A 24,899-nucleotide genomic window follows, 5' to 3' on the forward strand; every position below is an offset into this window, starting at 1 on the left:
AGTTACAAATACCTGCAATTCTCAATGTGTATGGGGTTAGTCATGATGGATACAATAATCTACAATTATATCTACAACTGAATTGAAGATATCTCTAATTCCAGTTTCAGATATCTACAACAACATTATGACTAGTCATAATGCGATTTCAAGATATCTTTAAATATCCTCAATTGAAGATATCTGAATTAAAGATATCTGTGACAATATTTTGACTAGTAAACTGAATTGCAGGTATCTGAATCTGTAGTTTTGACTAGTAGGAATGACGTGACACATATCTGTAATGGTAATTAGTCAAACTTGGCAAATAAATGGTGAAAAGGTTTGCCACATGAGCAGAGGCTAAGAAACACTAGGTTCTCCAACCTTTAAAGTGCGACATTGGAGAGAAAAAACAACAAAAAGATGAATTAATGAACTAAAAAATGCACGTTTACTCAAAATAGCGTGGTAAGACTACTAGCTTCTGGTAGCTAATGCTCACCAACATGAGATAATGAAAGTTAATGTAAGCTAACTTCATGAGTCTTCTACACTTGTGTTAACATTAGCTAAATGCTAAATAGCCGTTGTAGCATTTAGCAACATCTCATTAGTGGCCTCTGTTTGGCTAAAGCTAGGTCATCTAGCTTTGAGACTTAACTGCAATTATTCTACAGTAGCTACCTTTAAAGTTTAAGTGCGTACAGCAGTTTGAATACTGTAATTAATTATGAACTCATTCTGCTTCTTGATAATTTGGACATGACGGTTACACTTTTAACGCCTTAAGGTTAAATTTCCCCCCTCATACGTCAAGCTTTAGCGCATTTACAATAGAGCAGTAACAGAAAAAAAAACACTGACAGTAGCAGGCACAATACAAATGTTTCTTCATATCAAATACATGTCATATATCCACAGAATACGATTATAAAACTGTGCCCAACACAAAACAAAATGTCTATTCTAGCCGTTCTGTTTTTGTTGATTTTTTTGTTGCTGTTGTTTTGTTTTTGTTTTTTAAACCCAGGTCACACCCCTGTCACCTGCAGCAGCTCAAGGTGCTTGACATGTCAGCACTACAAAGCAAAGACAGCAGTCAGGTCTGAAAGCATTTTTCCTGCCTTTCTTTAACGTCTTTCCTTCACACTCCCGTCACCATACCCTGTAACTATTCCCTCTGCTTTAGCACAAACTGAACCACAACAGTCTGCATTTACCTCCATTTTCTACACTGATATTCCATCTATTTTTTTCTCTCCCCTAAAAACAAATAAATAAACTCCATGGACACTAATTAAAATGGATTTCAAACCATAGCTGTCTAGGTTTACAGACAGCGTGACAGGGAAACCACGTCTTAATTAAATAAACCAGTTTCACTTGGATACGTGTGGAGATAAAAAAAATGTTCATCAGATTCACTTCAGGGGGCTTTAACTCCTAAAGGGACACCAAAGGGCAGAAATAATAACGGATATAGAGATCAAAGACCACAGAGAGAAATTAAATACATTTTGGCCGATTTGTTAATCCATTTTTTCCACATTAGTTCATCATTAATGGCTCAAGAACAGTTTCAAAGATTAGTGAAGGACAAACAGTGACGGATAGCTAAAAATAAGTCCTGTGAAAACAATGAGGAAGGCATCACAACTCCTCTACGTGGTCATGTTTCTGAGGTGCAGGTGGAGAGAGTGGGGTCGGGGTGCATTCACAAGCCTTGCTTGGCCAGAGAAGCAGACACCTGGTCAGCCAGCGTGGAGAGCTGCGGAGAGTCAGCCATGTTGATGCTGCCAGAGGAGGACACAGTGCTAAGCTGATGGGGGGAGTCTTCCAAAGAGACGATCTCAGCACCGTGGTCAGTGCGGGCCTTGGCGGTCTCGCGGAAGCTCAGTTTGTGGCTCTCAATCTGCGAGTCAGATCACAAGTGAAGGTCAAACGTGCTGCAAGAGACTTCTGTGTCTTCAGGGAGTGAATCATTTTAAAAAAACAGAAAACACTAGTGGAGTCACCAGCGCGTGATGCTGGTATTATCATGGTCACCTGAGGTGTTTTAAAATCATAAATACAGTAAACTTGTCACTTTCAAATTTCTAATTTCTTTCTCTACAACAGTCCCCATTTCATTTAAAATGCATATGTATCACATTTTAATGTGAACAGGATTCACCGAGGTCACTTTTTCTTTGTGTCACCAGCTTTTGTTTTTCCTTTTTCTTTTTGTTGTGTTCCAACATGACATCAATAAATGTATCTAAATCTGTCCAACAGCTTATACTGATCTAGACTCCAACATTGACCTCATTCACATTTGGGTGTCATGTGTTGACGTCCACATACTTTTGCCTGTGTGACACAGTCGTCACTAGTTACTAAGACGTTATAAAAAGAATTTACGTGTTGAAATATCACACCGCAGTTGTTTTGTGGCTCCAGCGGAGAGTTCCCTGTATTTTTTAGGTAATATGTTCACACCACTAGTTTCAGGCAGCTCACAAGTACTTACAGGAGTCCTCTATCTTTATGAGGGGGTTCGTCAAGATGGGTGTGTTGGATGCTGAAGGGGCAGTCTGAGGTGACTGAGGGGGGGTGACAGCGGGGGAGGGGAGTGAGGGGCTGTCTGAGCTGCTCCCCTCTCTTTCCTTCCCCTTCTCCCTCTACAGAGGAGGCCCCAGCAAAAGGGAATGGACAAGGCGTGCAACAAAAGTACATGTGACGGCATCAAAACAGAAATCAAAATGCAAAACACAATGTATGACAAGCCAAAATGAAATAGGACAAACAGAAAATGGTGGTTTATGGTTATGAGAAGACACAAGCTTGGCTAAAATAATGGAGGAAAGGATAAATGATGAAAGATGAATGAAAGGAAGGTGTGATTGTTTTTTTTTGGTTTGTTGCTCTCAGCGTTTACGTCTAGAGTTTCCTATTTAAATTACACTCCAGCAACATATTATTATATTATTAAACATGTTAAGTGTATGTACATCGTAGAGATCTGATATGACACAATTTTATATTTCATGATGATAAATCATTTTGTGACCCTGCGAAAACTGGAAGAGCACGATAACATGAAGAAGGGCAACGCGTTGGCGACTGATCAATGAGTCTTTAAACTGGAGCACATACAGTTTAATCCTTTTTTTAAAAATGTGTTTACCTTTCTCTGTCCACCTCCAGGAACATGGCCGATGTTGTCAAGAGAGCGGATCTTAGACTGGACCTTGAAGTCCACCTTCTCATTTTTTATCTCAATATTTCCACCACCTGATGAAAAGACCGTCGACATCATCAGTGAAGGTAAAACTCATCAGGCAATGCAAAACCAGTATTTCCACTCTGCATTGTTGTTTTAAGATGACTAATAATGATACGTTAGTGATCCAGTGACATTTTACTGGTGTAGCTGATGTCATTACTCTGGGTTCAGTCCAAGTCTGACTCTACAAACTTAAGCAACACTAAGTAACACTTTGCATCACAGTATACTTAACACATTTCAACTTAGTAATATGCTACCTACAGTAATTATCATAATCAAGCTATGACTTGGATATGACTTTGAAAATAGCATGATATTACCACATTATTACCTCATTATAAGCGTTACACTACAACTAAACCAAAATAAGTACATTACTTACTGCCTCATGTGAGCTTGTTATGTCTTTTATTTATTATGTCTTTATTTATTATTCTGTGCAGCACTTCAGTCCAATGTGGTCGTTTTAAAGTGCTTCATAAATAAAGTTTGGATTGGATTACTTCAATGTACATAATTTATTTCCGCCACAAACAGTCGGCTCCATTCACTGATGAAAACCGAGTAATGCACCTAAAAGCTAGTAAGAGGACAATTGACACTTAAAGCTGCGTCTAAATGTCAATAAAAAAATAATGCGGTTGACAGTTTTGATTAATGTCCACAATAAGCATATTTCGGAATATTGAAACTCTTGTGATGTTTCACCTGGTTTGTGATGGATGTTGGCTTTCGATCCACATTTGGATGTCACGGTGCTCAGGTCGACCTTTTTGTGCACAATTTGAACCTGCGGAGGGAACGAGACAAAGAAACCAAACATGTGGTTAAATATGGTTTTCATTTGGTACAATCACAGTGTACCCACTTGACATGCAAGTGCATAGAAGCTGGTCAGTTTAGTTTCCTACGTGGAATAAAACTGTGTTCAAAGAGGGGCAAACAGAGATTGACAAAGCAAGTGTACTGTGTTTATACAAGGTCAAAGTGGATTAGGTACATTGACGGCCACTTTAATCACACAAAAATGTTATGTTTCACATGCACTGCTCACGACTGGCTGCAGATAAAAAGTCTGACATGATCTGGCCTCAGTCTCTCCTGTCACAGCCGTTTGTCTCGTAACACAAAAGCTGCTCAGTCGCCTCACAGCTGAGGTCATCTCACAACAACAGGCACAGTTTGTTGGTAGAGGCAAAGGATAGAGACTCTTTGTTGCTCTGTGGAGACTCCCTCTTACATTTCAATGGGACAATTAATTAGTTCACATTTGGATCAGTGTGAATAAAAAAACCCAAAAACATCCACATACAGGATTCATGCGTGTTGGTTTTTAGGGGCCTTGTACGGAGCCCCTAAAGAGACATGGGGGAAAAGGGTTCTTGTGCCCCATGTCCCTTTAGGGGCTCCGTAGCCTTGTCTGGGTGGTTAAGGGTTTTTACAGTCACACCAAACAAGCACGGACTCAACAGTGTAATCAAGCTTACATACAGTAGACCATGAGCATGACATAATGCCGTGACTGTACACAGACAATCGTCAAAGTCTCAAAAGAAAACAACTACCGCTGAAGTAACAGTAGTTCTCTTGTTATGAAATGCTCATGCCTGTTTATAAGTTGAACGATAAAGCTGTTAATGGGGCGTGTTACCAGGTGTGAGAGTCAGAGGGATAATGGGTTGGACACACGGGAGGTTTCGTGCACTCTGACATCCTGCTCCTTTAAGAGGATGCATTCAGTAGAAGCAAGAGTCAAGTTGTTTTTTTGGCAGCCACAGGCTGTTCCCTTGGTTATCTACTCACATTGCCACCACCGGGTACATGTTTTATATTATCTTTGGAGCCACACCGGGACTGCACATTGCTTAAGTCCAGCTTCTTATCAAGAATGTGTACCTGGAAAGTCAATATGTGGAAAAAAAGACTGTTATCCTGGAGAAAGCAAACGGCAGCTGTGCTGCTAATGAGGACCATTTCTGAAGAGCTCGTTTTTAGAGGGACACGTTGGATGATAATGAGGACAGGGACATGTTTTCATTTATCTTAAAGAGGTGTTGGAGTGATTGATCCAAACTCGAGACGAGAAGACGCCCTGAGTTACTAACATTTCCACCTCCGTGTACATGATTGAAACTGACTGTTTGGATCATGAAGAGCAGAAGACAACTTCCTGATTGTCACTGCAGAGCAGAGATACTCAAGGCTGCTGTCGAGTTCATCCCTTAAGTTACTTACATTGCCGCCACCGGGTACATGTGTCATATTGTCTTTGGAGCCACACTTAGACTGGACATTACTATAATCCACCTTCTGTTCAAGGATTTTAACCTGGAAAAGCACAGATTTGAGGGGAGGAGACTGTGAGCCCTGGAGTAAGAATGAGACCATCAAACTGTGATATATTGTACAGAAAAGTCATCCTTGTGCTAATGAGAGAGGATGCTTCTACTGCAAGAAACAAATCTGTGTTTGTGGCAAATATCAGGGTCCACATTTCTCACCTTGCCACCACCGGGCTTGTGCTTCAAGTTGTCTTTAGAGCCACAGCGAGCTTGGACGTTGGTCAAGTCCAGCTTCTTCTCCAGGATTTGGACCTGCAGGGTGCGAAAGGAGACAAAGGGGTTCTTGAGAAATGACGGAGAGAAGTGCGGGAGGAGGAGGAGGAGGAGGAGGAGAAGAAGAAGGTGAAGATGATGGGATGTCAGCCCCAAGAAGTTGGAAATGAGGTGTTACGGGGATGATGAATACACACATTTGACTCGTTGCATTAAAGCTGTCATCCATTGTTGTAGGCGTTTTATATTCCGCCACTACAGAACTGACAACACGGTCCGCCAGACTCAATACGATTGGGGACTTTAGGCGGACCAGAGTTTCGGTTGTGCATTCACACCTCCCCAAACAAACCAGACTTTCTGAGCAAACTAACTAGGGTTAGATTGAGAAGGACTGGTGTGAATGCACTCTAGGGACCTAAGCAGAAATAAATAGAAATACATGTTTTCATGGAAAATATGCGACTGGAGGATAAGTCATATGACATAATGTCAGTTTCCACACATGATAAATCATAAATCATACAATTACAGATGCCAGCTTGAATGCATTAAAGCAGTTGTTCTTCTGTTCCTAAGGGCACCGTGACATTCAAAGTCAAGAACTAAAACACTCTATTAAAGTAATCCAGTCTCTGAGAGGTGACCACTTCATATTGTTCAGTTTATCACCAAAGGTTGGTTCTGAGGTATCATAACTGCAGAGATACTCCAGAGGCGGGCGTTGAGCTCATCCCTCGGTTACTCACATTGCCGCCACCGGGTACATGTTTGATCTTGTCTTTGGAGCCACACTTAGCCTGGACACTACTATAGTCCACCTTCTGATCAAGGACTTGTACCTGGAAGAATGAAAACGTCAGCTTTTAGAGCGTTTTGGGAGTAGATGGAGACGGTTATTTCACACACGAGCTGTGAAGCTTGAAAACAAACGGCCAGGTTCAAAAGACTGTCAACACGTGCTGCAGAGGTTCGTGTAAACGCATGCAGCCTGAGCGGCGAGACCACCCCTGCGCTTTTGTCTTGAAAATGGTTTTTGAAGCTGTTTATGCCAAGTGTGTTTTAAGTTCTCTCTCATTTCATCCAGAACTGACAAGGACAAACAGCAGGATGGAGTACAGGAGGAAGATTACTGCAATCAGAGAGGAAACAAAACCATTTGTCATCAACACAGTGAGCAGCATGAGGGTTTCTTCTCTCATCTGCCTTCAAAATGTCAGGAGGATGAATGAGATGTTCTCTGACGTTGGCTAATTTTCCAATTCATTGTCTGTCTTTTCGGTGACCGTAGCCTACACAAGAGTAGAACAAAGTGCTGTTATACACCTCACACGTGTGTCCACCACACAACAAACACATGCATATTTGCACACACAAGGTTTTAGTTCAACAAGCATTTCTCACAACAGGTCTGGTTCAAAAATCTCAAGTGTATCAAACCCTAACGCTTACTTATTTTGGACTTAAGCTTTTAGTGAGATCTGGGTAAAAGAAGACATGTTGTAAAACTAAATCAGCCAAGATTATGTTCAGATTATGTTGATTTGGGGGATTTATGGGCTTATAATTGCTTCTAAGCGAGTGGAAACGTAAAAACCCTGTGGTGCAGGACTGTACACAAAGTGAGATTGGGTGTTTGGAATGAGCGGCCACACACAATCTTGGTTCTGCAATGGAAAAACTGTGGCAGCTGAGAAGGTTATTTTCACTCTCACAGTGGCTTCTTCTCATGCAACAGTTTGCTGGAATGGATGAAAACTCTATCTCCATCTCATGTAGCATGAGACGTAGTCACGTTACCTTTCCACCTCCAGGCTGGTGCTTGATGTTGTCTGTGGAGCCGATCTTGGACCTGACGTTCTTCAGGTCCGGCATCGGCGCTGCGGCGGCCAGAGGAGCCGGGGGGCGGCTCTTGAGCGAGCCTGGTGATTTGGGGGTAGAACGCACCACCGCCACCTTTTTCACTTTGTTGGCCTCGGCCGCTGACTTTGCAGCAGCTGCTTGGCTAGCGGGGGATTTGGGAGTTCCAGGGCTGCTCTGTCCACTCATCACATCTTAAGCAATCATAGAAGCAACAGGTCAAACTTTGTTTTAACAAAGACGGTCATGCACGAAAGAAAATAAATGAAAATAATAATTAAAAAATAGAAATAAACTAAGTGCCTTCTTGACTAAAAGCTGACCAAGTGGACCAGGCTGTGTTAGTGTGGCCATGCGACCCTAAATCTGAACTCCTTTTTCTTTTTCTTTTTTACCTTTTTCTTTTTTTTGAGTGGGAGTTTTCTTGGCACTAGCTGTATCACGAGAAATATGACACATCATGAGTAAATGTTTAAATAATACTCCTAATAAAGTAACTATATAGAAATATTCACTTCCATACCTGGTTGAGCTGCAGTTCTTGCAGTAACTTTGGTTACGGGGTTTTGAGATTTTGCAGCACCCACACCCTGGAAAATAACAACACAGTGGTTTGAAATGGCCTCAGACAGCTACAGCGGCTTCTTAGCCTTCCACCATTGGGACGCATCAATCATACAAATCATGCTTGTAGGACTTATTCTTATTTTTGTTATTTTTCCATGAACCCCTCAAATAAAACTTCATCACTTAAGGGTCAAACAAACTGATCATCACTTAATCCACCTTTTGTAAAAAAATAAAAATAAAACTAAACTCTGTGCATCATTCAGACCTGTACTTACTCCTGGGCTGGTGGATTTAATGGGGATGGAGCTGTGGCCGTTTCGGGGAGAGGCGGGTGATTTGTTGCCCTTGGTGAAAATGGTTGGTCTTTTAAGGTGAGATGTTGGTGAGGTGGCAGTTTGGGTCTTTTTCATGAAAGAGGGAAAAATGAAATGGAAAAGCAGGAATTCTACTGACAATGAACAATAAACAGAGGAATGACAATGGAATGGTCTGATGGATGAAATGTTAAAGGATCACTCTGGTGGCTCCAATTATGAAGCCAATCCCACTTATTGGAGACTGGCTACAGCCTGGACAAGTCACCAGTCTATCACAATATACAGAGACAACAAATATGCACACTTACAGCCAATAACCATATGTTTTGACCCACCTACTTTTGTCTAATCTGGACTTTTAAACCTATGGTAATCTGACACTTTATGCAATTCATACGCATAAGACCAACGTTTTAATGAATCATTATGATCCTTTACATGTATAGTAATGAAAGTAAATCACACACAACTTCAATAAGGCTCTTGGTTACATACCTTGTCCGTGGAGCCATTATCCACCTTTGCTTGAGCTACAGAAAAAAAAGGAAGTTGGAGTTAATTTCACTTTTGCTTTCAGGTGTGTGTGTGTGTGCGTGTGTGTGTGTGTGTGTGTGTGTGTGTGTGTGTGTGTGTTCACATTCACAAAAATAAAAATCCAATGACGTGAAACTGGTGATGTGGGGGTATCCAGCATGCAACGTGACACATGATGCACACACAGTTCCTGTGGAACTAAAAAAAAATAAGTGTTTGTTTTTTTGGGGGTGGGGGGGGCTGCATAACCAGGAGATGGAGAGATGAAACAAAAAGCTAAAGTGGGGAGGGAGGACAACAGGCGTCTCCTCAGGTCAAAGTTACCGTCCATAGAACATATTCAGAGGGAGAAGTGCTGCATAACATTCAGCAGAAGCTGCGTTGTAAATCAAACAAGTGGAAGGAGGAAACTAAAGAGGACTTGTTCTGAACTGGTGTGTACGGCAGCAAACACAGACCTTTGAAAATAGCGACCGGCACCAGAGACTTTCGGGCTGGAGAGCTTTGGGGGGGAGTAACTGTGGGCTCGGTGGTAACTGTGGTCTGAGCCACACTGCCTCTCGTCTCTGAGTCATTAGAAATGTCAGGCCTTGAATAGCCGTCCCTGTGTAACAGTGAGTCACTGCTGCCGCTTTCGGCCTCCATGTCAGATGGCATTTTGGTTGAAAGGCTGTCTTCCTCAGACACGTCCCTGCTGCTCTTTGTTGGATGAAGATCCTCTGAAGGAGAATCAAACCTAGATTGAGGTGGACTTTGAGTAGCGTGTTGTGTTTCTGGGGTGATGTTAGTGTCGGACTCTATAGCTGCTTCATCAGCAGTCAGCCCATCGTTTATTTGCTCAGAGACGAGCTCCTCTCCTTGACTGCTCTTGTTGCCGATGGAGGTCAGATCTTCCAAAGCTGTGCTCCTGACTAAAGCCGTCCCAGAGAGATTGCTCATCTCATTCAGGCACTCTGAGGCATCTAGGCTGATTGCTCTCTGAGCGTCCACTGCTCCACTCCACTCTGGACTCCCCCCGCTGGCCTGCACATCTCCCGTAATCTCTGACCTGCAGCCGAGGTCTTCAGAGGCCCACAGAGAGTCACTCAGCCTCTTCCCACACTCTCCCCCCGCCGTGTTTCCTGGGTCCTGGGAGCAGGAAGCTCCCATGAAGTCAACATCCTCTCTGGCAGCTCCGTCAGCAGCAGCAGGCTTTGAGCCGTCGCCCTCAAACACTCCAGTACCAGGCTGTGCTAATTTGTTTGAAAAGCAGATTAATCATGACATTCACAGCACTCGTTTGCCGTCTCCCCCATTGAAAGAAAGAAAGAAAGAAAGAAAAAGTGATATCCTCTTGTGTTTCACGGAGCGTGATGTGCAAGACGACTCATGAACTGAGAGGTGATTGATGGTGGTTGGATTTATTTAAAAGAAAAAATGTGTTCACAAGAAAATAAAATGACATGGAAATGGAGACTGATGCATCACACTGGGGCGACAGATGGCAGATGATTCATTCCAGTGAACATAAGCAACAACAGACACAAAATGTGTGCATTTTCGTGGTAAACATTATGTTTCAAATGTGATGGAACGTTTTCCTGACCATGCAAAAACAATACAGACTCTTTTCTAAATCAGTGTTAAAATGTGTGTGTATTTGTTTGTTTTAGTTTGCCCCCAAAAGCACTTTGTAATTGTTAAATACCGTGATTAATCTCTGAGTGGTCACAATTGTATGAAAACTTCATTTAACGACAGAAAAATAGAATTGTGACTTTTTTTTTGTTCATTAATGCATCACTTGAATTAAAATTTGATTGAAAAAAATATTACATTTAAACTCTAAAAGGGTAAGTGGGTCAATCCAGACTCATTCATACCTTACCTGTCCTTACCCATACTATAGAACAAAAGTAACAGCAGAGAACAGCTCCTTTCCATCACTGTTGCTTTTTTTTTTTTTAAGTGTATTCATATCTATGTCCTGCAGTAAATAAATGTGAAACAGACTGAGTGCGATCGATACGACATAAAACAGCCTACCTGTGGACACTGCTGCTGCTGCTGCTGCTGCTGCTCCTCCTGCTGCTGATGAGACACATGAGGAGACATGAGAGCATGATCAGTAATGAGTTTCTGTCGTTCATCATCGATGAATACACTCACTCACTGCCAAGAAATCAATACCAGGCCCACATACGCCGTGCCCTAAGCTAATGCAAGAAAAAAAATCATTTGAAAACATTAGAACAAACATGCGAAAGGAAAAGAGCGACTGACTTCTGACGTCTGATGGTTGACACAGCAGAACCACACCTGAGGTGGTCCTCCATGTGTCACTGAGCTGTTTTTAACATTATTCTGACTGGGAGCACTGCATCTGTTTACCAGATCACTCTGTAACCATCTTACTTGTTTGTTTTTTTTGTAGTAGTAGTAGTAGTAGTAACCATCGAAGTATAAAAACAAAAGCCAAAGAGGAAATAAAATGTCGCTGAAAGAAAAAGATAGTAAGCTTCATTTCACACACAAGACAAACACAAGAGCAGCTGGTTGGTTAAAGCCAGGTTAAAGGTAGATCTGCATTCATTCATTCATCTTCTACTGCTTTATTCTCCACGTGAAGGTCACGGGGGTCACCAAGCCCAGCTGACACAGGGCCACATAGGAATAAAACCATTCACTCTCACACCTACGGTCAATTGTGTCCAATGTGCCTCATGTTTCTGGACTGTGGGAGGAAACCCACGCACACACGGGGAGAATGCAGATCTGCATTTTTTTTTTGCAAAATGTCTATTTTCTACCTATTCTGGGGGAAAAAAATAATACTATAAGCGCTCTGGAATGAAAACGTAAATTAAAGGCACAAGCAGCTGGAGAGGAGAGCGCGCTACAAAGACAGGAGGCATACCGAGGTGCCCCTCTTCTTCATGTGAGACACCAGACACTGCGTCAACACTGTCGTCCACCTCTGCACACGCAGCTGTGGAATAAAATGGACGTATGTCACTCAGTTTGTGTATTTTACATCCTCATTTACATCCTGGTTAGCTGCCAGCACAGCAGGTGCTACTCCAGTTCATCAAAATAAATCATAAAACGAAAATAGTTTAAATTAAAAAATAAATTAAAAAACTTGTGGTGGTTAGTGGTGGGGTTTAATGACAGGGGGTATTTGCAATGTTGCATTTGTTATCAATCATCATCAGACTTCGCTGAGTGAGCTGCACATCGACGCCGCTGGAAACCTAATGTTTAGAACCTGCTTAAGTCTATTGTGAGGGTTTGTGTGTGTGTTTTTTTGCAATGCTTTTATTTTGTAGTCCTCCCGTTTTCCCGCTGCTGGTTCGTGGACTTCCTGGCAGGTGCTGTGATTGCTGATTACTCATTGGAATCAACCTGTGGCAGTGTTGACTCACTGAGTACTTCAGCTCCAGTCTTCTGCTCTCACTCTCTCTCTCTCGTCGCCAGATTGTTTGTTATCCATACTAGAAGGTTTTCGTTGAGAGTTTGTCTCCCACTTCTAAGCCTATGTGTTTTCACTCGCCTTCCTGCAGAAGTCTTGCCATTTACGGAGTACACAAACGTGTTGGACCACAGAGCCACAGCCACCGCTGCTCTAACTGCCTCGTCCCTGGAAACACCTGCCCTTGTTTAACACACAGCACCGCACCGGTCAGTACTCTGTTTTCCTTCTCTAAAAGGACAAGTCAAGTTTAAGGAAATCTATTACTTTTACCCGCTTGCCTCTGCTCATCTCTGGGTCCGACCTGTAAACTGCAAACCCTAACATCTCTGATATGTTAAGAGTGTGTTCACCACTTCATCTGGCAGTTAGACGGACTTTTCCTGGGAAACGGAAGTTTTGAAACCCACTAAATCTGTGTGCTGTGGAGTTAAAATCGCACATTTATCTATGGACTTTGGTGCGGGCGAGTGAGTGGTTTTCAAAGCGACCCAACACTTCAGTCTCTTTCTGTAATATAGGCAAGTGTAACGGCAAAATAGAGCAGAAAACCTTTTCTTAATGTGAAAGAAGTGGCTGAAATCTGTTTTTCCTTCTGCAAATTATGCATTTTTTTCCCCCTGATGTGTCTCTATACTCTCTTTAAGTATATTAACAATTAGGAATTACTAAACATAATGATGAACTTATCCAAATTAAGTAAACATGTATATGGTGGTATAAAAGAAAAAGTGTCAGCCCTTATCTGACACTAAACCCTCTCTGCTGACCTTGTGTTTGCTGTGATGGGTCACATGTGGTATTTCTCACCCTCACTCCCACTGTAATTTGGACTGAGCTGTCATTCTCAGGATTTCTGATCAAAGCACAGCCTCTGTGTCTAATTCTTCTAAGTCACACTGAGCCACTATTTCCCATGTTCTGTTGTGAGCTCATCATGAGCAGGTGATACCTCTCGTTCACAGGCTCCTTGTGTGCAGTGACAGTGCAGCCGCACATGCTCTGCTATCACAGGTCGGCTATTGAAATCAGGCCAAAGAAAGCTAATTAAAGGTTGAAAGCGTACATTATCAGATTAGGGTTGGGAAAGCGAGGCTTTAAATAATGAAATCTTTGAGGAAGCAAAAAAAAATCAGCAAACCAAAGTCAACATTATGTCTGAAAAGAAGAAGCGTTAGAAAAGAGGAGCCAAGGAAACCAAAATAACTCAAACAAGCAAAGTGATTAAGGTTAATTTGCATTAATACAGTCTTTATATTGCAGGCTTCATGACATGGGAAAGACGGAGGCATGGGGGGGGCGGGGCGAGAGAGCAGGCAATCGTACCAGTCTGCACCACGTCGCCACAGCTCTCTGGCTGAGAGACTTCACACACAGATTTTACCCCATTTTCACCGCGCACAGCTCCATTTTCTGTGGAGGTAAACTGGGGGTCAAGCTTGAAGGGGAAATCGTGACATCGTGACATCGTGACATGACATGACAGTTACAGGCAACACTGTTTAAAATCAAACACTGCTAATGTTGTGGAAGCAAAACTGGAGGTGTTGGTAGCACATGACCTTTTCTTGCTGTCAAATCCAGGTGATATATGACTGTGTGTGTGTGTGTGTGTGTGTGTGTGTGTTATGGATGAAATGGTTATGATACTGGTCAAAAATCGCTGGATCAGATATCGCACAGATGGAAATATCCCATACAATCCAAACAAATGTAAATACAAATCAGTAAACATTTTAGCTGAGTCATGTTTGGGCTGTTTTATTTCGTCTTTTTGACGTTACACAGTTGGAGAATTATGTCGTTGAAATGACTCAGTATTGGACACAAAATGTGGTATCGCCCCTATAAAGTACCTAAAAGGGATACTTGAGTAAAAGTACAAGAAGTTGAAGTCACTTTTTATAATATAAGTACAGTAAAGGTCATATACTTTAAGACTTTTACTTAAGTATCAAAAGTCAATTTCTGATATAAAATGTACTTAAGTTTTAGAAGGAAAAGTGAGGAGTTGGGATAGAGCCATGTTGGCTCAGTGGTAGGGTGAGTTGTCTTTCAACTGGAAGGCTGTGGGTTCAATTCCTGGCTCTGCTAGTCTATGTGTCCTAGTAATGAGTAACAAAGATAGTTAGAGGAATTGTAGTGGAGTAAAGGTTGCTAGAAATATAAATAAAGTACAGATATGTGAATGTTGTACTTAAGTACAAGGTACTACAATAACTTTCTCTAGAAGACACTTTATGTCAATAATTTACACTCTAGATCTTAACTTTAAACAGAGAGTGATACTGTGAGTGTTAATTGAAGAAGAAGTTAATTGAAGGCTTGTACTTCCTATAATAATAATAATAATAATAATAATAATAATAATAATAATAATTGAATACATATGTTAGACAGGAAGGAACCAGACTCTCTAAAAGCCCAGAAATCCTCTCCGCTTCATTTAAAACACACAGTAACTACACGCCACTCTCACACTGCTCTACTCACTGCTTCTACTCGACCACACGGACACAACAAATACTCACATTGTGTGTCACTGTTGTTTAGCTCGGCACACGGACCTGACTCTGTGCACCACTTGCCGTCTGAGTGCGAGCTGATGGAGAATGGAAACGGGGAGAACGGCCGCACTAGTGAGGGCTGCAGACTGGGGAAAGCTAGGCTGCGTACTAATTGGCCATGTGGTTGATTGGGATAAGAGAAAGGAAGACACGTTGCTGATAGGCCTGAAAGTGATTACGAGACATGAGCGGAACTGTCTGTCACGAGGTGTAATTCTTCATCTTTTTAAACAAGCTGGGCTCTTTCGCTCATCGTCTATCTGTGTTTTCCTGTTAATAATCCTCTCAGTCAGTACTTTTCCTCTGTTTTCTGTGCAGCACTTAAAACCCGATTGTTCCCGAGCTGATTTGGGAGCGAACAGTGGCTCGGGACGGAGACAGGGCTCATTCTGAGGGTTTGTGACCCAGATGCCTGGATTACAGAGCACAGTGCAGCTGCATGCAGGCGCCCAGGCCCCACTGAAGCATGTCTTGTCTCCATTATGTAAAGCAGGATTAAAACAAAGCACAGTTCAAAGTCAGGGTGCCGGCCTCTGCCCCACCAGCCTTTTACAGACGGACTACAGTGAGTTTTTAGGGAAATGTAAAGGGATTATTTCAGAATATGTCCTGGGATTAAAACTCTAGTGACTGCCTTGGGATGATTTGACCTTTTAAACTGTGGACCCCAGAGATTACCCATAGGTACATCAGCTTGATCAGATACTAAAAGGAGAATATTGATTTTCTTTTTTAAAGCAAACTTATGAGCTCCTCTTCTCCTGGCGTAGTCTTATTATTTATTTATTTATTTATTTCTCCGTTTATGTGAACCTTTTACACACATTTATTCTGTTGATCACTATGTTATCTAACCTCTCACAGTTTAGCCTGTACCTTTTTTTTTGAATCTGACTAAACCTTTATTAACTCCACATATCTCCTTATATTTTAGCTCATTTTACGTCACGGTGACTGATGATGGTGTGTTTCCTTAATTCGACTTCTGTTTCTTTTGTTTTTCGATGACATCCTGTTACATCACTTTGTATAAAAAGTGCTGTCTGGCTGATTTATTCATTGATAAAAACATCTATAACACTATTCTTGAATAGAGTTGACAAAATGACATCTTTTTTTTTTCCCCTGTCTCCAGTTTCAGCTTCACTGTTTAGTTGTCTGCAGTAACTCCGTGTTTGACTGTGTTTCTCTCATGTCTGACCTTTCATGTGTCCCATCTGGACTCCGTTCTCCTGGTTGTGCTGGTCTTTGAGGTTCATGTTGGCTAAGGAGGCGCTCACGGCGTCTCCAGAACTGCAGCTGTTGGAGGCGTTGTTCACGTAGTCCATTGCCAGTCGCAGGTCGGGCTGCAAAGGGAACACAACCCCAAAGTGCAGTGAGCATGACCGCTTCTCAAAGTGAGATATAGTGACATGCAAGGACAAACACACTTCCAGATTAAGTACAATGACGGCGTACTTCATGGACACTCGGTCTTCCGGTGAGGACAAACTCTGGTCCGTCACCTGAAAATGTAAACAGACACTGTGTCTGTAAAAAGTAGTTATTAATACATCCTGACGTCGGGGGTCCACGCTTCATGTTGCAGCCTCACGGATAAAAATAGTCCCACCTGATCATGTGCACGTCGGCCGCACTGTGATGAGTTGCACTTTCTAAAAAAAAAAAAAAAAATTCGGATCCTGCTCTGCCTCAGACAAAAACTTAAAAAAAGTAACAGCACTTTTAAATACAGACACATTGAAATTCAGACGAGTTTACAGAACTCTGTGTTTCTCATTGTGGCGGTGCATCGATCTCATGTCGCCCAGCGTCATTCACAAGCTGCACAAAGGGACTCATTTATGTCAAAAATAGTCATAAAAGTTCCTGGTTTTGCCTGTTTCCAGATAACGCTGCATAATGTCCCTTCCTCTGCCGAACAAAGGTACAACAACAACATCAGCAGACGGACATTTTCCACAGCTTTAAGATGCAAACACTTCAAACTGTACCACAATAAAAAAAAAACCATGAAGATGTGCTCCCTCAGCAGATGAGATGCTCATTTTAAATCCCATAAAAAAGAGGATTACATGTCAGATTAAAGCCAAGCCTCTGGTTATATCAGAATTATATCACCCAGTCACTGACTGTGTTATATACAGTCAGTGACTGGGTATAAGATATTTTGAATAAATATGTAATTGCGATTATTTTTGACAGGAGGTAATGGTATTTTTTTACATCTTTATTCTCATTTTCATTTGAAAAACACATGTAAAATGATTACTGGGAGATATTTGTGCAGATCTGTGAGAAACAAAGACGCTCTCTTCAGTCTGTAAAATAATGTGTACAGATCAAGACAATAATTAATCTAAAATTATATTTTGACATATCGCAGTAGGCTATATATCTAAATTAAAGTTAGAACTTCATCAAAGTGACTAAATAAATGAATGAAAAGGCCCAATAAGGAAAAATGTATTCAATATTTCACAGAAAATTATAACATGAAAACATATGTGCACCAAATCTGTGCTGAAAATCTATTTATATAATATATAACACAGCTGGACTCCAGTTACATTGGCCTTCACTTTTCACACTAAGATATACTGAGATTTTAAAAGCCTCCACCACTGAACCTCTTTAGGCTCTTGACGCAGTTGTCTCTTTATGTGGCGCCATATTTAAACTGTTGCCGTGGTAACTCACACCCTATAAAAACCCACTCTATAGACAAACTGGGCTCAGTAATGTGACCTTCCCTCCTGAGGGCCGTCATATCTCCCGACCTTGGAAACGTTTAAACGACCCTTTCACACCTGGCAGACCGATGATGAAATGATTATGTTTTTGTTAACTGAGTTCATGTTAGCCTATTTCTGTTTTAGCAAGGGACTGTTGTTATTGCTCTGAGCCACTAATCCATCCATTTTTTAGATGGCACATTGTTAGTAGCGGGTAACTTTAGTGGTTGTTATCAATTTAGGATCGACCATTTTTTTTTTGCTAATTAACTTACAACAATCTGTAAAGCGTCACGGATTTCCTCCATGCCTGTCGACATTTTGGTGGCAGGAGCTTTTGTCATTTTGCTGGCTCTGACACAGGAACATGACGTCCCCATTCTGAAGCTTAGTCCTGCGTAGAAAACTCTAAAATTGGCTCGTTGTTGGATTTTTTGCAAACAGTCATCAACAGTGTCATCAACAGCAGATCTGCATGTGAAATGTGAGCAGCGATTCCAGAGCAAGTCAGAAAAAGCACTTGTTGAGCTCCAGTCTTTCTTTGTTGGCCGTAAGAGAACTTGTTATACTCTGCATTTTAGAAAAAAAAGGGGTTTCCAATACTATAAATGGTGACCTTTGTGTGTCCCATAGAAATTGTGGTGAATAGCAAACTCCCGATCCTCACACACAGCCCCAGGACAAAACTCCCTTTGTAACATTACACATGACAGAATCTGAACAAGAAGAAAGCTGCACACTTGCCAACAAAGACAATACATCTGAGAGGCTGTTCACTCTGCATCCGGGAGCTCACACAGTTAGAGAGCAAACAAACTCAGCGCTGATAAGAACTGGTATTAGTATGGATCATTAGTAGCACACAGGATGTGTTCATGTAAGGGACAGAAATGCAAAATGTCATTTCGTCTTAGCCTTACAGCTCAAAACTCTTCCCTCATTGTGTTGAGGTAAACAGGACCAGTCCCACCCACTTGATGATTTGCTGTTGTGCAAAACACACACACACACACACACACACACACACACAAATTACACCTGCTGCAGAAAGAGAAAGAGAAAGTGACAGAGCTCTTTTGTTGCAGCTCCACGACGAGGAAAATGCTCCGAGGGTCTGCTAACGCAGCTCATGCCTCTCGAGAGCGTGTGAAAATGTCGTCTGGGCACAGGCCTCTGGTTTGTGAAGGGCCAAGGTCAACAGAGATGTTGACACAGCTCCAGTCCAGGAGCATGCAGCAAGACATGCAGCCTCCAAAACGGGAATGCAAAGTTTGTGCTGCCACAAAAAAAAGGGAGCGAAAATGCAGCCGTGGGAGAAAAAAAAGCAGGTTTTTCAAGTATGGAAAATAAACAACTCTTAAAATCTCATCTGTTCCAAGTTAACCTAAGAGATGACACATTTATTTAATTTGGTTTGGTTTGCTTTACAAAGATGGGTTTGTATTAGTGGTGATTGCAGAATCCAGCATTTTCTTTATTGCTGTTGATTAGTCTATCACATAATTTCAGACTGAGGTGACGTCTTTTGAAAGTGCTTGTTTTGTCCAAAAGCATTTAATTGTTCAATTTGGATTCATTTAAGACAATAAATATGAAGATCCAGAGCAATTCAAGAATAAATTGACCTCATCAACAGCAAACTGTAGCATTTGCTATTACAATATCATTATTGACCAAGCAATTTTGAGACTATAACAGTAAAATAAATTGTTATGTGCAGCTCTGGATTAACAAACTCGATGTTTCAGCTCTAGTGAACTGGAGGATGGGAGGAGGATGGTAAAGAGTATATCTATGAACAGTACAGATGGCTTGTATCTTCTGAACAACAGTGATGATGTCAATTTACACATAAAACAGAGAAAGGAAACCCTAACGCTTTATAAGATGGAGGCATTTTTCTTTAGAAGAGACTCCGATCTTTTTTTTTTTTGCACTTTCACTTATTGGTTCATCCTGAACTGAAGCAAAACCTAAACACCAAATTGTGGACGCGCCGCCTGCTAACCGGCGTCTAGCAGCTCAGCTGAGAGATGAGGATGCTGCTCTCATGCTTGACTGCCTCTGTGTTTCTGACCTACTTTCCTCATCATTTCCTCTCTCTCTGCATGTTCTTACCCATGCAGCCTCGGGCAGCCACAGACTGACTCTACCTTCCTCATGCGTGGCCTGGCCCTGCAGTGGAGGAGCTGAAGGTGGGGGCCGGCTTCCTCCATTTTGGACCTGTGTCTATAACAGTGTAGGTGCTGGAGGGCGGAAACGTCTGCACATGGTGCCTTGTCTCCTCGCTCGGCAGCTATAAACACACGTGTTCATGAGCCGGAACGTTGTTTTCATACGTCCACCACACCCTGCTACCTCTACACTCACGCTCCATCCAGGTCAAAGACAACACAGACACAGTATTTGTCACGGAATCAATGCTGGACTTTCGGTTGCTGTGTGCAGAGCAGTAAGACACACACACACACACACACACACACACGTTAAACCCTGCAGTGTGGAGTTGGACGCATGAGGACATTCTTCTTGTGTTTTCACAGTGAAGGCTGTTAAGTACCCAGCTGGTGCAGCTGCTGCGACTTTCAATATGTACACAATATCTAGATCTGCACAATCAGATCCACCCAACACATACACACCCACACACACATAAATTTGCTCCCCTGGTGCAATGAGGCCGAGTCCTCCATCAGCATGGAGCCAATTAACTGTGCGCAAGAATGCAGTTTAAAGCCCACTGTGGCATTTCTTCTCCCTTCTCTTTAACGACGTGACGCAATTGGATAAAGAAGTGCGAACAGCTTCTTTTGGCAAAACATTGCAGTCGTCTGACATCTATCATATTGTGTCCTTAACCATGTGGATGAATGCATGTTATTTCACACAGGAGGAGCCTGGGAATCAATTTGTCTGTGCATTAAATAAGTTGTTGCTATTAACCCTAAGAGTATACATGCTTTAAAATAAACATTGTTTGGTTTTTATCACATCTGACGTGTTTTATATATACTTGTTGTACAGACTCCAACCTCTTGTTCTGCCATGTTGTGTTAGGATCCAGTTTGGTATGTAAAGGCCACCATAAGTCACGGGTGCACTTGTCACATATCGCAGAAACTACAGAGCCCCAGACATGACATGGGGAAAAAAAAACTAAAGTAAAATGTGCACAGGAGATATTAATGGGTGTAATAATTCAGTAATAATGATTCCTTGCAATGCCATTCCCAACCTAAAATAAAACCACACTATAATCTCTCAGCCTCAGCCCACACCAACTCTCAAGGTAACTCATGGGATTGATATTAATATTATTAACTAGTTTTTGATTTTTTCCCCCAAATGTCATGTCAGGGTACATAACAGTGATAAATCTTTACATCTAAAAAGGAAAAAACCTAATCTGAGATTATTTTAAAACAAATCACTCCACATTTGAGTCAAACAGAGAGTGAATGTGCATAAACTTGAGTGACACTCGTTTCTTTGCCAACCTAAGCTCCTTAAGCAGCTCACTCCCAAATGATCACCTTTGGACTTGAGCCTGCAAGAGGCAACAGGCCATCTCTGCTAGACGGAGCACTTGGTTTCATAATGCTGACTGATGCTGGAGGCCGTGATGTTGAAGGTTGAGATTCAGTGAAGTCAGCACTTCAGCTGAGAAGAGAGTGATTTCAATGTCACGTTTGTTTCAGGGCATGAAAGTACATTTCATCTCAATCTGACCACGTTGTAGTTTTAATTTTGCAGATTAAAGCTGATGCTTGGTTGTGTCTTTATGGTTTGTTTGGATCATTGATATTATAGTAATAATTAATAAGGGTGACGATATCACTCTTTGTGATGCTCCATTGTTTCCTAGTTTGATTTTAGTTGGACTAATGTGTATACATGACAGTAAGTAAACCAAATGATGGTCTTAGTCCGACTAAGACTAGTTCAATTTTAGTTGGACTAATGTGTATACATGACAGTAAGTAAACCAAATGATGGTCTTAGTCCGACTAAGACTAGTTCAATTTTAGTTGGACTAATGTGTATACATGACATTAAGTAAACCAAATGATGGTCTTAGTCCGACTAAGACTAGTTCAATTTTAGTTGGACTAATGTGTATACATGACATTAAGTAAACCAAATGATGGTCTTAGTCCGACTAAGACTAGTTTGATTTTAGTTGGACTAACGTGTGTTACATGACATTTAGAAAACCAAATTATAGTCTTAGTCGGACTAAAATCAGACTTTAACATGCGTGTAACACACTGTGACTAAAATCTCATTTGTGAACCTCCTTATGTCTAATTTCTTGTAACTGACATCAATATTAAAGGTCAAAAGTGTAAGAATAAGTGGCATTTCACGGTGAGATTGGCGTTCAATCTGAATCGGGGAACTATGGTGGCCTTCACACACCAGATGGCAGCCTCCGTAAAGGAAGGCCCTTGCCCAAACTACAGATAGAACATGGCTTATTCCAAAGCTACAGACAGTTTTAATTTTAAAGCGATTATACAGATGCAGTATCTGCCAATAAAGCCTCTTAAATGCTAGACGCCCGCTCTTTAATGCTCTGAAAATCTGAGGAATTGAGTTTGTTATGTCACATAAATATGACAGTAGCATAATGGAGGGAAAAAAATCAGGCTAAGACCAGATGTTGTCCTGCTACAAGCCAATCAGACTGTGGATGTGATATAAACACATACAGTAGAATGCTTTTGTAACTACTGCTGTCAGTGTCTGTAACAGTTGAGATGATTACATCAGCTCTCCATATGCGCATGTACAGAAAGTGTTGTTGTGTTTTTATCTCAAAGAGCCTTTAATTAGATGGAGTTCTTCAGAATCAGCGCGTGTGAGCGCATACCAGCGCCTTCACCGTGCACTGTTCACAGCTCGTGCCAATAAAGCGCTGCAGAAACTTGCAGAAAAAAGCAAAGGCTGTCAAAACAGTCACACAAAAAAAGACACCGGCGTGTCTCTCATTCCTATCTGCGGATCATCTGGACAGTTGGAATGGCTTCCAGCTGCGGTTGCAGACTCCAACATGCCCGCCACCACCATCATCCACATCCACCCTCCGTCCCTCCTCCTGCCAGAACGAGGGCGCACAAGAAACCCACGGGGATTGGAAAGAGGCGTGCCCGTTATATAAAAATAAAGGATCAGGGATGTTTATTCCAGTGAATCCACTCAGTCCATTCGGCCGCAGGTAGCATGTGTTATTTATTCCACCACTGAAATGCCAACATCGCACTGACTGAGCCCTGTAATGTGTTATCATCATGTGGTTCGTCATGGAACGAGAGACTTTTTTTCGCGGCACCTACTGTGGATCAGACTGTGTCCACTGACCTCAGGCGGATTAACAGAGGAGCCCATATGTGTCACACTGGCAGTCTGCTTCACTGCTCAGGCTGCGTGGCAGTGGAGACGCGCTCCACTGTTGCTCACGTGAAAAAATGGGCTTGGCAATTTGCGCACAGGCTCCGCATCATTCCGATTCCCGACAACCCCAGAGCGCAATCTGCTCCCGCAAATAATAATGTAATCATAATAATGATAATAATAATGTGACTTGCATGAAAGCGCTGCAGAGAGGTCATTATTGCGTCATAACAAGGGCTTGTTTTTTGTGTGTTTGCGCTGGTTTTTCATGCAGCATTCCATGATGGAGAATAAAGGAGGCGCGCGCTGCTGTGCTAGAAAATCCTTTAGGCCCCGGGATCCACGAAAGAAGCGAAGGATCCAGAAAAACGGGAAGGGAGGGAAAAGCAACTCCTTTCACACACACACACAAATCAACAAAAACGCACACACAAAGAAATGAACTCGCCTCCACATTTTTGTTACTAAATTGAGAGAAACGACTTGTCCTCCTGACACCCTCTGATAATGAGATTATAATGAGAATATTCTGGGGGATTAGGCTTGTTACAGCGAGCAAGGATTACAACCAAGAGGCTGAAGGAAAAGCAGGACCTGCTCCAGAGGGAGAAGGATGATGATGATGATGATGATGGAGACACTTATTTATTCTCCTTTTCTTTATTTATTTCCCTTACTGCTGATAATGTGGAGAAACCGTTGCACTATGCCGTGTTTGCTGCTCCAGAGCCGGAGGAAAGAAAACACGGTTGTGTGTTTGTTGTCGCGCACAATGAAAAACATGTTCCACGGAGAAAGAAAGGGGGGATAAAAAAAACGCGTAAAAGGAGCCGCTGCTGTGTGCTGACACACTGTGAGGAAAATGTCTCTCATCATATTTCCACAGCGCACAGAGGCCCGGCCTCTCTCACCTATAATGCAAACATGTACACATTTATATACGCGAAGGGACGATCGAGACGGATGCCGATGCAGGATCGCACGACGCCGCGTTCTGTGTGTCTCGCTCCGCTCACTCCACTGTCTCCATGCGTCACTGCACTGAGGCTGGATGCGGTGAAATAGCACAAATATTGCGGCTTTCTCTTACCTGAGCGCAGACGGCGGTGTCTTGTCTCTTCAGCGGTGGTCGGTCACCGGGCGCACGCAACGTCTGGTCGCAGTGGCAGCGGCAGGCCGGAGCGCGGCGCTGCGGAGCGCGCAGAGGAGTACGGGGCTGGAGCGACCTGTGTGTGTGTGTGTGTGCTGTAATGCAAAGGCAAAGCAGCAGCAGTGTTCAGTCTGTGTAATAGTTTCACCCTCAGTGGTGCAAACGCACGACGATGTTTTTTTAACGTCAACATAAGCATTTAAAGATAGAATACGTAACGTTGCTGCATGCAAACATGATCAAGTCTGTATTTATATTCTCGGATTTATTTATAATGCTGTCATTTTCATTCACCGTCTCTGCTCTAACTTCTCTCCCTGTAAAGCACAAATGCGCAGAACAGGAACTACAACTCCCATGATTCCACGCGGCTTCCAAACAGCGTCACACTAGATGTTTTGTTATTCATTTGACTGAGAGCCCCCTAGCGGCAGAAGTTTTACATGCAGTCATTCTGGCCCCTGAGCCATGGCCATGACATAGCTACGGTGGCCTGGAAATGCAAACCATAGT

At 42.2% G+C, this 24,899-nt stretch overlaps 1 protein-coding gene across 14 annotated transcripts; it reads right to left on the reverse strand.

Moving 5' to 3' along the window:
• Nucleotides 1–858: 858 nt before the first annotated feature.
• Nucleotides 859–24,475, reverse strand: mapta (microtubule-associated protein tau a). 14 transcript variants are annotated; one of them, XM_058621420.1, is made up of 16 exons: nucleotides 24,327–24,475; nucleotides 16,309–16,453; nucleotides 13,867–13,953; nucleotides 11,986–12,057; nucleotides 11,115–11,159; nucleotides 9,051–9,085; nucleotides 8,514–8,639; nucleotides 8,192–8,258; nucleotides 7,609–7,862; nucleotides 6,558–6,650; nucleotides 5,755–5,847; nucleotides 5,489–5,581; nucleotides 5,057–5,149; nucleotides 3,962–4,043; nucleotides 3,152–3,258; nucleotides 859–1,897 (listed from the first exon to the last, which is right to left on the reverse strand). In XM_058621420.1, exons 2-16 carry the CDS (start codon nucleotides 16,433–16,435, stop codon nucleotides 1,700–1,702), a joined length of 1,572 nt encoding a protein of 523 aa, XP_058477403.1. In that variant the 5' UTR covers nucleotides 16,436–16,453; nucleotides 24,327–24,475; the 3' UTR covers nucleotides 859–1,699. The 14 variants fall into 14 exon arrangements, with proteins under 14 accessions (XP_058477403.1, XP_058477396.1, XP_058477395.1 ...); XM_058621413.1 differs by lacking the exon at nucleotides 24,327–24,475 and adding an exon at nucleotides 16,566–16,703 and having other exon boundaries at nucleotides 11,115–11,156; XM_058621412.1 differs by lacking the exon at nucleotides 24,327–24,475 and adding an exon at nucleotides 16,566–16,703.
• Nucleotides 24,476–24,899: the final 424 nt, after the last annotated feature.

Source organism: Solea solea, chromosome 21, assembly GCF_958295425.1.
Source record: "Solea solea chromosome 21, fSolSol10.1, whole genome shotgun sequence".
NCBI lineage: Eukaryota > Metazoa > Chordata > Actinopteri > Pleuronectiformes > Soleidae > Solea > Solea solea.

Coding starts and splice junctions, on each gene's coding strand:
- mapta (XM_058621408.1), bottom strand. CDS start 10,238: ATGGGAGCTTCCTGCTCCCAGGACCCAGGAAACACGGCGGGGGGAGAG. Junction 5,848..6,557: donor ATGTACCCGGTGGCGGCAAT/GTGAGTAACCGA, acceptor CGCACCCTGCAG/GTCCAAATCCTGGAGAAGAA. Junction 5,150..5,488: donor ATGTACCCGGTGGCGGCAAT/GTAAGTAACTTA, acceptor TTGACTTTCCAG/GTACACATTCTTGATAAGAA.